At 46.9% G+C, this 15,180-nt stretch overlaps 3 protein-coding genes across 15 annotated transcripts in view; 2 read left to right on the forward strand and 1 right to left on the reverse strand.

Moving 5' to 3' along the window:
* LOC120897335 (F-box/LRR-repeat protein 7) overlaps nucleotides 1-4,161 on the forward strand; it is a 69,943-nt gene extending 65,782 nt beyond the window's left edge. For all 3 annotated transcript variants that reach the window (XM_040302163.1, XM_040302154.1, XM_040302171.1), the window contains exons 4-8: nucleotides 594-1,780; nucleotides 1,867-2,360; nucleotides 2,430-2,690; nucleotides 2,764-2,943; nucleotides 3,030-4,161. In XM_040302163.1, the coding sequence (XP_040158097.1) occupies nucleotides 720-1,780; nucleotides 1,867-2,360; nucleotides 2,430-2,690; nucleotides 2,764-2,943; nucleotides 3,030-3,565 (2,532 nt within the window). In that variant the 5' untranslated portion in view covers nucleotides 594-719 and the 3' untranslated portion in view covers nucleotides 3,566-4,161. The remainder of the gene's footprint in view (nucleotides 1-593; nucleotides 1,781-1,866; nucleotides 2,361-2,429; nucleotides 2,691-2,763; nucleotides 2,944-3,029) is intronic.
* A 3,464-nt stretch (nucleotides 4,162-7,625) lies between these two features.
* LOC120896089 (modifier of mdg4-like) lies at nucleotides 7,626-9,028 on the forward strand. Its single transcript, XM_040299939.1, has one exon. It carries the CDS (start codon nucleotides 7,738-7,740, stop codon nucleotides 8,695-8,697), a length of 960 nt encoding a protein of 319 aa, XP_040155873.1. The 5' UTR covers nucleotides 7,626-7,737; the 3' UTR covers nucleotides 8,698-9,028.
* A 44-nt stretch (nucleotides 9,029-9,072) lies between these two features.
* The window catches only part of LOC120896086, a 71,045-nt gene continuing 64,937 nt past the window's right edge, over nucleotides 9,073-15,180 (reverse strand). For 10 of the 11 annotated variants that reach the window (XM_040299925.1, XM_040299931.1, XM_040299933.1 and 7 more), the window contains 2 exons: nucleotides 11,553-11,853; nucleotides 9,073-11,470 (listed from right to left, as the gene is read on the reverse strand). In XM_040299925.1, the coding sequence (XP_040155859.1) occupies nucleotides 9,589-11,470; nucleotides 11,553-11,853 (2,183 nt within the window). In that variant the 3' untranslated portion in view covers nucleotides 9,073-9,588. Of the gene's footprint in view, nucleotides 11,471-11,552; nucleotides 11,854-13,018; nucleotides 13,125-15,180 lie in introns of those variants that run through there. The other variant, XM_040299926.1, reaches the window with a different exon arrangement.

Consider the following 15,180-nt stretch of genomic DNA (forward strand, 5'->3'; position numbering starts at 1 on the left):
GTACGGGAAGTTATATAAAAATTAAATGTAATTTCGGTTTGATGCTCACTCATTTTCAACCCATTTGTCTTCCGGGAAGCATTGCTTGATGAACGGTGGGTGCGTGTGTGTGTGTGCGTTGCATACAGGAATGTTTTAATTTTTATATCAGACCAACATCAGAGCAAGAGGGAAGCAATGTAGCACACACTAAGTGCACTTGTAATGCTACACGCACCCCGAGGATGATCATGATCCAGTCCAGCGAGCGTTACATTACATCCCTGCGAGCGTTGGGCGGGTAGGTGATGATGTGTTTGCGATTGCTGAAAGATAATTTGAATTTAATTAGCATTGTTTGCGAAAGTGCCGACCGTTAATCGTGCGTTCTCGGGAACATTTATGAATGATCATGCGTCTGACTAACTGCAGTGTTTGAGAATTAAAGGCAGTAAACGATTTGCGCTTGGTGAGCAATTCATCATCCCATTGATTATGGTAGAAAAGTCCTCACTAAACTGCGCCATTTAACTTAATAAATGCAAAAAACCTTTCCAAAACCATAAACCATTTCTTACCCTATTTTATTTCTTTTTTGTCTTTCTCCACCGTAGATAAGTATCATCCGCGTTCGGATGTTCCTATTCCCGGCCACGCGGAACACTAGCCAGTGCCGGCACGAATAGCGACACGCATCCAATCGGAGACGGGAACCACGGAGCAACCACAGCAACACAGCAATGACGCACCAGCAGCGACGAGTTGCACCGGTCGAGTGTCCGCTCGCATCGCTCGGGCGCAACACACCCTCGATGGACACCCGCCAGTACCATCATCCGCTCAGCTCGAGCCCGCTCGACCCGCAAGCCTACCAGATGTCCCGCAGCTCGCCCATCCTAACGCTGGACTCCGATCTGTACCCGTCCGATTGCGGCAAGCCCGACCAAGGCCCGCCGGACGGCCTCGTGCCAGACGGTGGCGGCGGTGGCAGTGGAGGCGGCGCTAACGGCAACGGATCGCTACTCTCCCGCAGCTCATCCTCGTCGCTCGATCAAACCGGTTCCTTTCTGCGGCAGGCACTGCCATTACCCCTACACCCACCGCCCACCAACGGGCATCACGGGCACCGGCGGGACTATCGGCCGGTGCGACCCCGCACTTACACCCCGATCGACGCACTGCTTACCAATACCTACCAGCAGCACCACCAGCGCCTCTCGCCGGTGCTGCGCGGTCCACCGGGAGGCAGCGGCGGTGGTGGTGGTGGTGGTGGCGGAGGAGGCGGCGGCGGAGGCTACCACCACCCGGACGAGCCACAGTCCGCGCTCGGCGGGCTGTCCGAAGCGGACCGGTACTTTCTCGAGGAGAAGATGGACGCGCTCTACATTCAAGGTGCCATCCGACGCAATGCCAACGCGACCCCGTCCAGCCTGACGCGCAACCAGTCGAGCAGCAGCAACAACACCGAGCGGTACTACCTCGAGAACGAAAACATTGACGCGATTTACAACTTCTGCCGGCGCAATGGTGGTGGTGGTGGCGGTGGGGGCATCGGACCACCGTCCGGTACGGTGGCGGCGCACAACGCACACAACGCCGCGTCCAAAGCGTCCTCCGCGGCACAGTCGCAGGTGGACTGTCTTGACTCGAGCTCGCCGCACCTGCTGCGCCGTGCATCCAGCCCGGAAACGAGCGGCTCGGACCGGTACCTGCTCGATCGGATACGCGGCTCGCCGGCGTTCCAGAGCCCCCGGGGGACCCACCTCAAAGCGGTCGGGTCGGCAGATTTCATCGACGGACGGTAAGCAGCCGCCGTGTGCGGGTGGCCGACCGACGGTACGCCATTACTCAGCCACTCAATTTTCCTCCGTTTTTCCTTTTCCCCAGAATTCCACTCACCAAATCGCAACACTACACCGACGGGCTGTCGCGCTATGGACGCTTCTCGCCCAACCTGGACCAGGGCTACCACACGCTCGTGTCGCCGTCCCCGTCTGGCCAGCAGCAGTCGACGATACCGGCCTCGTGGACCACGGGCGGCACGCACGGGTCGGGCGGTGGTGGCACCAACTCCACTTCGTCCAGCCACGGCAGTCCCGCACAAACGAACACACCCGTCGGGGGGAACGGGGGCAACGCGAACGGCAATGGACCGTGCGGGCGATCCATCGATGGGGCCACCATCCTGACCAGCCTGGGGAACGGGCACGGCACCAGCCTGTACCGGGCGGGACCACTGTTCGATCGAATGCCGGACGAGCTGATGGTGCGCATCTTCGAATGGCTGGACAGCAGCGAACTGTGCAATATTGCTCGCGTCTGCCGACGGTTCGAGTCCGTCATCTGGAATCCGGCGCTGTGGAAGATCATCAAGATCAAGGGTACGGCGAGTTAGCGAAGGCACTCTTCCCCACCCACTGTCGACTAATGCAAGCCGTTCTTACTTACAGGAGAGGAAAACAGTGGCGATCGTGCCATCAAAACCATCCTCCGAAGGCTCTGCGGTCAAACGCGCAACGGTGCCTGTCCGGGGGTGGAGCGTGTGCTGCTGGCCGACGGCTGCCGGCTGACGGACCGGGGGCTGCAGCTACTGTCGAGGCGCTGTCCGGAGATCACCCACCTGCAGATCCAGAACAGCGTTACCATCACGAACCAGGCCCTGTCGGATCTGGTGACCAAGTGTACAAACCTGCAACATCTAGACATTACAGGTACGTATTGCTACACTGGAAGAGCTGGAAGAGCCAGTTCCGATGCTAACGAGCTATCATCCACCTTTTGCAGGTTGTGCCCAAATAACGTGCATTAACATCAATCCGGGTCTCGAGCCGCCACGAAGGCTACTGCTGCAGTATCTCGACCTCACCGACTGTGCATCGATCTGTGACGCTGGCATCAAAGTGATCGCGCGCAACTGCCCCCTGCTGGTCTATCTGTACCTGCGACGGTGCATACAAGTAACAGGTATGGCGGCGCGGAAGCACCCGTTCAACCGCAAGTGGCCCGTTTTGCTAACTCTCCCAACTCTCGCTCTTCTCTCCAACTTCCAGATGCCGGCCTTAAGTTTATTCCAAATTTCTGCATCGCGCTGCGCGAGCTCAGCGTCTCGGACTGCACCAGCGTGACGGACTTTGGGCTGTACGAGCTGGCGAAGCTCGGTGCGACCCTGCGCTACCTCTCGGTGGCCAAGTGTGATCAGGTCTCGGACGCGGGGCTGAAGGTGATCGCCCGACGGTGCTACAAGCTGCGCTACCTGAACGCACGCGGCTGCGAAGCGGTCAGCGACGATTCGATCAACGTGCTGGCCCGCTCCTGTCCCCGGCTGCGGGCGCTCGACATCGGCAAGTGTGACGTGAGCGATGCGGGCCTGCGAGCGCTCGCCGAAAGCTGCCCGAACCTGAAGAAGCTAAGCCTGCGCAACTGCGACATGATCACGGACCGGGGTATCCAGTGCATCGCCTACTACTGCCGCGGGCTGCAGCAGCTCAACATCCAGGACTGTCAGATCTCGATCGAGGGCTACCGGGCGGTCAAGAAGTACTGCAAGCGGTGCATCATCGAGCACACCAATCCTGGGTTCTGCTAGCACGTTTGTGCGGGCCACGTTTTTAGTGCGACAAGTCGTTAGTTAATTGTTTTTTTTTTTATTTGTTTTACTGCTGATGTGAGTTGCGAAGAAGAAGAAAAGCATTTTAACAAACCGTTAGAGCTAGTTAGGAAGTGAGATAAGGGGGAAAAGAAACGAGTCCGTTTGCTTCACGTGCGCATACCCGAACGTTAGATGTTGATAGCTAATCTGATCCGTGTTGCCAAAAAAAAAAATATTAACGGACAAAACCAGCAATTACTGAGATTGACCATAGGCCGCCAATTCCCCTGGTGCGGACAGTCTGTCATGGGGCTAGGTGAGCGAATGAGTTGCGGTTTGCGGGTTTGCACAAGACGTTAGTTACACATTTAGGCAAAGCATTTTTTTTAATTGACACCTGGTACAGGAAGAAACATCGCACAGGTGTGATTGTGTGTTGCTGAGCTAGGCGTATACTGTACATGATCGAAATTCGGTTTATTTTATTGTTTTATATGGAAGAAATTTAGCAATCCGTTTAGAGCCTTTTTTTATTTATGTAAAAAATAAATGAATATACGATATTTATTAAATAAATTCAACCTGTGAAAATATTCTCGATGGTATTTGTTTTCTTCAAGTGGATTGTTTATAATCGGCCAATTTTTCGATGTAAAGAGCCATATTTTATCTAAAAAATCAAACAAACACACACATATTTAGACAAAAAAATTGCATTCGAATTATGAGCCGTACTTTGCCGGTCACTAGAGTTCACTAGGGCAATTTACATTGGCACTTTCGTAACTGCTCTGCTACTTAATACATCAGTTATGTTTTGTGTTGTTCCTTGCGATTGACTTCGTTGCTTATTCAAATCTAATCCAGTTTTCAACCATGTTCCATCCAATGGTTTATTTACATATTGCCCCGTTGTTGAATAATTTAATAGTTTATAGTTTAATAGTTTAATAGTTGAATAGTTTAAAATTAGTGTGACACAGACAGAGTAAATGCCATTTGGTCACGTGGTCACGTATTTACTAAATCGTATCTACTGAACTAGAAACTTCACGCAGTCCAGAGACAGATTGTTTGAAATGTCTCAAGAAATATTTGCTAGATGGAAATGTTGGAAATGGAACACATTCAGCTCGGTGCTGATTTTCATCAACTTTCCGTTCCCTCGGCATCACATATGCTGCTATACATATGGGTAGCGTAAATTTGTTCGCAATGTTTACTGCATCCCCAGCAAAAGACCAATAGCAGGCCCTGCCGCCGGCATACGGGAAAGTTTACTGCCATCGAACTGAACGTGTTAACGAAGAATTTGGCAATACGATTTTTCCACTACAATTTGCGATAAAATATCGCGACTAGACTTTGCGACAAAATATTAAAATCAACAATTTTGCGACTAGTATCGTGGACCGTGTGAAGTCTAGCCTGGTATCGAAATCGTTCACATTCACGGCCATCTGGTATCTGGTAACTCTGTAATAATTTAGACCACTTGTAAAATTTCTTTTCAGCATTGCTGCATTGCCAAAGGCTTTCTGTACTGAAAATTGGTTACGCAAACAAATGTTTTGCGAGTTCTTTGCGCAACAAATGTGACCACCGCGGAAAACGAAAAGGACACTCATAGCAGCTCATAAAATCAATCGTATTTCCTTTCCGGATGAATATTTTGACGTGTATCTTGACCGATTTTGGAAAATCAAAAACACATCTCTTTACATCAAACACATCAAACATTACTTTTTGGACACAGTAGTAAACTAGTTGGTATTTAAAAAAGACGAATTTTTCTTGTCCCCTTAAAGAAAATTAAAATTCCTGACGATATATAGAAAAAATGGGTAGGTATCATTTTTTTTTTTTTTCAATTGAAAGTTACCAATTATACCAAGTGCACCGATTATAGCAATATTATATCGTCAAAATACAGATTTCACTCCTGTATAAATAAGTATCAGGTATAATTTTTAAAATGTATATGTCTTCTTGCAGCCTAAAATGCATAGAACACCAGAATATTTTTTATTTTGACTCAGTGTTTATCGCAATAATACAACATTTCGTTTAAAAATTGAATCTCAAGGCACCAATGTTAGTTATACTGTTCCTAACAATTCGCCATAGCTGTACCAATTAAGGCTGTAAGCCAAAAACACGTGAATATTTACATCCGTTACAAATCCGTCCGATTTTAGTACGCAACTATTTAAAGAGAAAATGTTGTTCTCACTTACCTTAGTTCAGTTTGAACATTTAAATCATACACGGGTATCCAGTCGCAGGGTTGAAGGTTAATTGCACCGTCGATTTGTCTGGCATTTGGTTATAGCAAAAAGAAGACAACATAAATAATGAATAAAATAATTAAAAGCTGTCACTACTCATTTCATAGATACATATTTCATTCATTTCATGGATATTTGCAAATGTTTGAATAAAAAGTGCCATACCAAGCGAAAATTGTATGCTTTTGAACTTGATGTTATTCTTTCTGTTGTTCTTGTAAACAAAACAGTGACTGCTTGTATAGGAAATTCAAAGAGCTGGTACTAGCTTAGTGTGGCCCAAAAATGTTCGAACGATTGCTTATTGAGTATTATGCACTGGATTTTATAGCATAAATCATAAACATTTCATGCTAAACGCACTAAAACACATTTTCTCCACGACTTTGGTGCACAATTCGAAAACATACATTTCCCGCAAACTGTTGTCAACAAGCTCTTTGACAATTCAACATCCCAAGCAACACATTCCATCGCTTCCCAACGAACAAATTGACAATTACCGGTTCAACATCAAATAAAGATCATATAAGCGTCAAACCGGTTCTGATTTTCCAAACATTTCAATTATAGGGTAACTGTACCAGTTTTCGGCAGGCTAGTGCAGCAGTTTCACAAAAACTCCTCATATACCTAATTTTTTTTCATGAGAGTGATGTTAAATTGGTTGATAAACTATCGTAATATATTATGCTATTTTTGGCAGTTGGTTCCTATTTTCGCCAAGCTGTGTTCCTATTTTCGGCAACCAGAATATGGGTCAAAAATCAATTTTTTATCAATTTTCGGCAGTATTTAAAGTGAAACATAACTTGTTTATCGTGATCTTAACATGCCGAACAAGTTAGGATAAATTAAACAAGCACAAAATCTTTAATATACACCAAACAAACTTTCAACTTCCGGTTTTAGTTTTCTGGTTCTCTTAATCACAAAACATGCCGAACTATTGGCAGACAGCAAATCTGCCGAAAAATGCACAATTTATTTGATATCTTGGAAAATACGTAAGGAAATGGTGTGAAACGTCGTATTTCAATAACGAATGAGTATACTTTTATTACAAAATTGTGTTTTGTGACATTGTTTACCACTTTTGTGCTGAATTTCACGTTTTTAGCTACCCTTCCCAAAATAGGTACACTGCCGAAAACTGGTACTGTTACCATACTTGATGTTTTAAATTCGATGTACAGGCGGTCCCCGAGATACACGGTACCTCTTATACGCAGATTCGTAGATACGCGGATTTCTAAATTTGACAGTTTTTTGAGCAATTTATACTGATTTCACACATCCATTGTCAAATACCAAATAATTTCATTATTGATCGAATGTTAAAAACCATTTGAAAAGGTTAAAAATTGTTAAATTCAGTCCGAATCATATCAAATAATTAATTTGGTGGCTTAATCCACCCTTTATTTGCAAAATTACACGAAGATTAGTGATATTTTGTGGCCGTTTTTGGTCTCCATTTACCGTTAAAATAGATATAGAGCAACAACGTCGCCCGCGACAAAAAAAGTAGCTCATAATTTCACTCCGCGTAGATCAAAGTAGCTCATTTGGCCCAGTCAAGCTACACGCTTTTTGTTTAAGAACATAAAAAATTACTTATCAGAAATGTCGCGCGAGACGAGTAGCTCTGTTTGCAAAATTGAGCTACTTTTTTTGTTGTCGCTCTGTGTCTATTTGAACGGTAACCGTGTATCTTGGGGACCGCCTGTACAAAAGAGGGGTAGGAATATTTTATATTCTGTCAATAGGGTCATAGCTGTCAGAAAAAGAGCGGTCGAATAGTGCAATCGCTGTACACATCCAAAACAACACAAGCACAAAGCCGATAAAAAGTTATTTTTTGCAGGAAAACTAGGTAGGATGAGCCCGCAACCGTCTCTGCATTTGCGATGGAACAATTACAAAGCCTTCGTGACGGGAGCACTCGATTCGTTTCATCAACAAGATAACAAGATGCTGGATATAACGCTGTTTTGTGAGGGGCGCAAGATTCGCGCCCACAAGCTGCTGCTCGCCGCCTGTAGTGCCTACTTCAAGGAGCTGTTCGAGCTAGTTCCTTTGCAGCACAATCACATAATAATATGCTCAAACATTTCGCACGATGTCATGATGTCGCTGGTACAGTTTATGTACCTGGGCGAGGTGAACGTGCCCCAGGAGCATCTTGCAGAGTTTTTCCGTACCGCCGATAAGCTGTCCATCTGGGGACTGACATACGACCCGTCGGACCAGCCGGCGGCGACTGCGAGCGTCCAGCAGACATCTCAATGCGTTGCGGTGCAGGATCAAGCTAACACCACAACAAACAAGGTCGAACCTCCGAATCTTGTTGAGGCTGTACCGCTAATACAAACGCCTTTGGATACTAATATCGCCACGCAAATAACCGAATCGCGTCTATCAACCGTTTCAACTAGCAACCAACAAAAAGAGGATCGCTCACCTCAACCAGCTGACGATGGGCAACGTGAACACACGCCCAGCTATGCTCCGGTAAAGATCGAATCGTATTCGTCCGAAACAGATACTCCCAATGAGGACACTGAACCGCAGAAGGTTGTTGAGATACGCAAGAGGCGTACTTCCCGCAGGTCAACCTCTGTACCGCGGATGTCTAGCGTGTTACGTGCCGTACGAAAACCGCAGCTTTGTCGCAAATGCGGACGCAGATTCGGGTCCGTGTTTGCAATGAGACAACATTGGTATGCAAGGCATTTTCACTCATGGTGCCCTTATGAGTGTCCCGTGTGTATGGCTAGGTTTACGACCATACGGACGTTGTCACTGCATATCCTTCGATGCCATCTGTCTGCGCAGTAAGACACTGAAAGTTCTTTTTGCTTGGTTTGCTATATTTTTTATGGATTTTTTTTTTTCATTTTTAAATGAATGTACTGCACTATGATATGAAATTACTCACAATACACATCAAATGTGTACATTCCTTGAAGGAACTACGAAATGTTTGAATACGTTGATCGAAACATTGTTTAATAAACTGCAATATTTGTAATTTAATTCTCTACTTACTTAATTCCCCACCAGCTTCCGTGTATTGCGACAGGAACCACTCACTGTCTAGTTTATCTCCTGCAGACTGAACGTAACTGAAGGCTTACTTTGCCTTGGTAGCTTCCATAGCAACGACATTCAAGCGACGGGTTCTTTCACCTCACACACATCTTCCAGCCTCGATTAAATGTATTCTCTTTATTTTCCCTATTTCAAACTAGATCGGTGTGTTTCTATACAAAAAACGAGGATCGTTAGAGTGCACGATAAGTAAGAGGGCATTAAAATCATCTGTCCTTGCCCTCTCTACATCTCGACGGGGAGATATACAACTCCAGCTCCTTTTTCTATTGTCCCGTATCCGTAAAGCCTAGTTATTGGTCATACCCACCGCCGCCGCTGCTGCTGTGCAATGCGAAATCTGCCTTCTTAACTTCTTAACTAGTACCTGAAGCCACCCTCCTTTCCGTCCGTTCGCGGAAAGAAGAATAATAAATAAAACGTGTTAATTTAGTTCCTACATCTCATCTCTACTAAACGTACACACAAGGAAGGGATCTATACTATGTACACACGCTTGCTTGCGGAACCCCTCGAAGGAAGAGCTATTTGCATCCTTTTCCCGCCGTTTACTTTTACGCGTTTTTACAACCCCGGGCTCTCGATGCAGTCCGGAACGTTCACCGGAACACACCCCCTCTACGGCACGGTGACCGGTAGGAAGCGGCTAGGATCTCCCGCCCGTGGGTTGTACCGAATGATGACCTTGTTCGGCTCTTCGCCCACCTCCAGGAACGTGTTCCAGTCGTACAGGAAGTAGAACCCATTGCGGCGCGGTGGCGGCAGCGGTTCCTCATTCACGGGATCACCGGCCAGATCGGACGAGGGGAACGAGTCCTCCAGGGCAGCACTGCGGGCACTTTCCGTCGTCGTGCTGGTGCTGGTCGTGGTAGTGGGCTCGTTCGTTGTCGTCGTGTCTACCACCTCTGTGGCTTCCGTTGTCGCCGTTGGCTGCACCACCTGTTCGGTGTCATCGCTACCGCCTGCGTTCGAGTTAAGCTGCAAGCTAAACCGGGTCGGACTGTCGCTTTCCGTGACCGATGTTTCATCGTCCTTCGGTTGTACCTCTGCGGTAACCGTACTGGCGGTGGCCGGTTCCTGGCGCTTCTTGATCTCGTTCAGCCGTTCCCGTGCGTCCAAGCCTTCGAGCAGCGGATCCGGACCCTGGGCAAGCAGCGACGGGCTGAGATCGTAGTGCTTCGGGTTAAGCACGTCGAGCGAATCGTCCGTCAGCGTTGCATTCAGCTGCTCGAGCTGCTTCACCGTCTGCCACAGCTGCTCCAGCTTGCGGTAGTCTTCGTTGCTGACACGCAAATTGGCGGCCGATGGCGTTTGGTCGGCGGGTGGGTCCAGTTTGCGGGATGTTTTCTCACGCCGTCGAACCAATGGCGCTGGGGTGGTCGTTCCCGTCGATGCGGGTAAGCCCCCGGAGGGCTTCATCTGTATGCCGAGCGTGTCTAGCACGGACATTAGCTGGGGTGCGACCAGATCGGCATCGATGGACGGGACCGAGTTCATTACCATCGGTGGTTTTTGCGTTGGTTCCGGATGCATTGACTTTTTGTTACGAGCGCCCGGGCCTAGCAGACCGAAAGACTTGAGCAGTGCGTCCAGCTCTTCGTCTATTGGCTTAGCATCGTCACCATCGTCCGTGGAAGATCCGATCGATAGAGGCTTAAAGGCGACGTAGTCATCCGGCTTTACGTTCGCCTGTGTTAGTCCTCCCGTTTTAATCTCGATAGCGGGTTGTTTCGATTCCTCGACCGTAAAAGGTGTAGATTCTTCCACCTTCAACGGTTCGTGCAGGACCAGCGCCGATGGCTGAATGTCCACCAGACGTTCCGCGTGTGGCTGTGGACTATTCGCACTGGCATCGCTGTCCGCTTCCTTTAGCAAACCGAACGAACGCAGCAGCTCCTTCAGCTCCTGTGCCACCTTCGGATCATCCACATTGATCGCATTGTTCAGGGTGTCGTCAGCGGTTGCCGGTACGGCTGGAAGGGAAGGCGGTATCGTCGTCATCGTGGCGGGCAGTGGACGGAACGTTGGCGGCGTCGAAAGTTCCTCCGAGCTTTGGGTCAGTCCGATCGATGCAAGAAGATCGTTCACATTCTCCTTCCGGAAGGAGGCATCACGCATCCGCTCCGGGAGTGTCGGATGGAAGGTGGTTGGACGAGGAGTTGTAAATCGGATCGTCGTTACCGGGATGGCAGCGGTCGTGGTAATACGCGGTGGTACCGTTGGTGCCGTCGTGGTGGTGGTCGCTACAGATCTTGCCGGCGTCACCGGGAACGTATCGGTGGCGCCCGTTTTCATGTCTGGGGAAGCAGCCCCAACGATGCGCGTCACCGGTGGCCGGGTGTAGATTTTTTGCATATTTTCCGGCGACATATTGTTGGTGTGGTAGGGTAGCACCAACATAAGGGCACGCATGTGCTGGGCCCGATTATGGTCGCCGGCGCGGAGCGATTTGGCAAACTCTTCTCGTGTCACATTTTCAAACAGTTCCTCGATTTCTCCCCTAAAAGCAAAACAAAAGAAAATGGCGTTAATGAAGCGTCACGGAAGAAAGTATCCCGCCTGCCACCTTGTAGAAGCCTTACCTTGTTAGCCTGGGAAGCGAAGGATCGAGGGCCAAAAGTCGTTGCACTTCGGCGATCGTTTCGTGCACATCGTGCATGGCCTTCCGTGCCTGGTCGACGTCCAGATCGTTAACGTCCCGCGGGCGTATGACGCGGTGCAAATTGTAGGCAACGAAGTCGTTCCGCCTCGGCAGTCGGCGTAGGTTCTGTGGCAGGGGTCGCGGGTACGGCCATCCATCGGCCAGGGCTGCCAGCAGCAGTAGCAGCAACACTGGCAGCAGCGATGCAATCCGAGCGGACTGCATTTTCAGTGGATCCGTTCCTGTGAAGGAGTGGCGTAGAGACGAAGAGTGTAAGTAATGTATCAAAATACACTAAATAAACTAAATAATTTCCAGCAGGATATTAATGGATTACGGCATACATTCTTTTTGGGATAAAAGAATATCAACAAAGGTAACATGAATTTGCATTTCTAATCCATCGAGAAACTCAAAAGACATTTAAGAGACTAAACGAACTTGAAAATACGAGATTTACACTGTTATACCCGTCAAAACATCTTAACACTTAAAGTAGGGTGTATTCGCATAGACCTTGTCAGTAATGACATATAGGATTATTCTAGCCACCTTCTTCTTCTTCTTTGGCACAACAACCGATATCGGTCAAGGCATGCCTGTATCCAACTAGTGAAAGTGAGCTTGGCTTTCAGTGACTTATTGTTACCATAGCAGGATAGTTAGTCCTACGTATGGGGGCACGGTCTACTCGGGGCTTGAACCCATGACGGGCATAATGTTAAGTCGTACGAGTTGACGACTGTACCATGAGGCCGATTCTAGCCACCTATAACTTAAAATTTTACGAATAACCCGAATCTCAAATATCAGATCTACTCTTGTACCTTTCATCCTGCAGTGAAGAACTACGAGACTTACACAACACCTGGAAATATTGGTATCGTATGCATGCATCGTATATAATATATTACATGATCCAGTATCCGTGAGGATCATCTCTTTTCATAATTATTCCTAAACGGAGATTGAAACACCACAGCGGATATCCTACTGCTGAACTGAACTTTTACGAGCAATAAATCTTTAAAATAGAGGCGAATGGTTTAAATAACTGCAGAATAACGAAATACTTGTATCACACCGTAGACTGTAACCGATGTGTCAATAAATGGTACCGATAGGTACCGAGATCTGTCGGCTATTGACAAATAATTTAGAACCCATATGCCATTAGTCCAAACAAATTCGACATACACTTATCTGATGTAAATATCATGAAACAATCAGAGGTTTTTTTTCTAATTTTCCCGATCTACTTCAATTCAGGTAAAGATGTACAATCCAAATACGCAAAGCGTTATAACAATCAGGTTATTGAGTAGAGGTCAATCGATCGGAACCAATGTATAATTCGTGGAATATTGTTACAAAACAAATCAATAAATTACTTACTTACTTACTTACTTGTAAATATCATTATTATGCGGCTTTCCTATGTTGTTGTATGTTGTAGCCCAATGAAGGATTAATGGTCTTAAAAATGTATATAAAGTTTATGAGACCAAGATCAAACAGATCAATTCATTGATCTATGTTTAAGTGAATTACATTATTTCATGGGATTAACAATATAATTTTGATATTTACTGCAGAATATGCAGGAAATATGGGATAGGAAAAGACGAGGAAATATACACTAACCAGTTTCAAACATGAGGTGTGCCGAATACTGTTACCCGAAACATTGAAATCAGAAAACGCTGTGCACTCAAATAAATGACATGGAAATGATCTCTTCGCCACGGATCATTCTGGACAAAAAACCGAACAGTGAAGGAAATGCATTGTGCATTCGAGCTAAGATTAGATGTTGGTTAAGCCCAACATAATGCAGCGGAGAGTACAAGAGGGAACATTTTCTCTGCACCCTCTCTAACGTCTGGGTAGAGGAAGACAGACCATACATATAATACGGCCCAGCGGCTTTATTTGCAGTATTAGATAATAATAGCTGTGGTTGATATTTGATTTTTATTTATTAAAATTCAACAGATCGTAGACAGCCCCCGGGATACTGATACTGAATACTGATTCAGCAATCAATATAATTATTATAAGCTTTTTTGGGGGGTTTTCTAACAATAAAAAAATGTATCACAATATGTATCCTATACCATACAATTTGGAGCTTTAAATTTTACATTACGTGGGGTGCTTTTTTTGTCAACCACAAACCAATGCTCACAGTGGGTATGGAGAAATGGCGAATTACGCAAACCAAACTGTCTGTCTGTCCTCTTGCATTAGCTGCACAAACACAAATTCCATTCCTTAATGAGCCCCGTCGTATGCGTCGCGGGTGGGCGACATTTGATGGCAAAGTACCGTCCCCAACGACCAGGGGGGCTCTTGACACAATGCTTTCCCACATACTGTGGTCACCGAGGTTTTCGTGTCCAAGACCTCCGAGACAACATAAACCCATTGTGTGGGGGGTAACAAAACAAAACAAAAGTGAAATTGTAACTCAAAACCTAACACTTCAACACTGCCCGATGGTGTTGGAATTCGAAATTCGTGTGTTTCTCACCGTAGATTGCTCGTTTGGACAAAAGGTAGCGACACCCCCAGCAACGGATGAAACCAGCTGAAGAATTGAGAGGACGTTTTCGGGTGCTAGATTATTAAGGCCCCATTTGTTTCGCAATCTATATTGTATACAATTTGCACCGGCGAACCATAAAACGGCACTCACAAAAAAAAGCTGGCTCTCCTTACGTCAAAAGTGACGCAACACGGGGAACATCATCACACACAATCAACTGGAGGTTACCATCTTCCAAAAACACGTGCGGCCTCAAAACAGCAGCCTCGGTATAATATATCTTGCAAATAAATAACATCTTCCGGAACGTTGATAACCAACAAACACCCCCAATGTCGCTCGTCTTCCACTGTTGCAATAAATGCAGGTAATAAAATGAACAAACCATCCGGCTCGCCGTTATTTAATCTACATAAATTATGTTCCATTTTTACTTTCTAGCAACACTTGCTTCGGTGGCAACGGTGTGAAAGAGGTGGCAGCAGCGGCGGATTGGACCCGTCCACGATGGGTGTTTTCAATTTCTTCGGCCTATATCTTCCGCTCCCAAACTTATCCTACCGGGTGTATAAAAGAACTGAAACAAAGTCACCCTCTCTTCTGCCCACCGTTCCATTCCTCACCAATGCCTATTCTCTTCTGGTGTACATACAAACACACAATCGACACAAAAAATGTTACTTTTGCTTGTGCAGTCAAACGTGGTGCCCGTTGCTTTTCTACGTCTGGCCGAAGGAGACTCGATGCAACTGCAACGAAACAACATAAAACAACACCATTGCGCAATGCACAAATCGCAACACATTTCCCACCCGTTGGATCGATCCCCACCCGAGCGAGTGGCTTGGGGCGCGGCTGAACACGTGAAGGCGTTGCTGCCGAAGGTTACCCACCAGCCGTTTGTAAAAGTAGTTCACCAAAAAAAAAAAAACACACATGTGCTCGCCGGATCGTATCCAGCCCAAATCAAGGTGAATCGAAACGTTTCGGGCATGGGTGTAGAGAGTTCGATCGTCAAAGG

Source organism: Anopheles arabiensis, chromosome 2 (genome assembly GCF_016920715.1).
Source record: "Anopheles arabiensis isolate DONGOLA chromosome 2, AaraD3, whole genome shotgun sequence".
NCBI classification, from domain to species: domain Eukaryota; kingdom Metazoa; phylum Arthropoda; class Insecta; order Diptera; family Culicidae; genus Anopheles; species Anopheles arabiensis.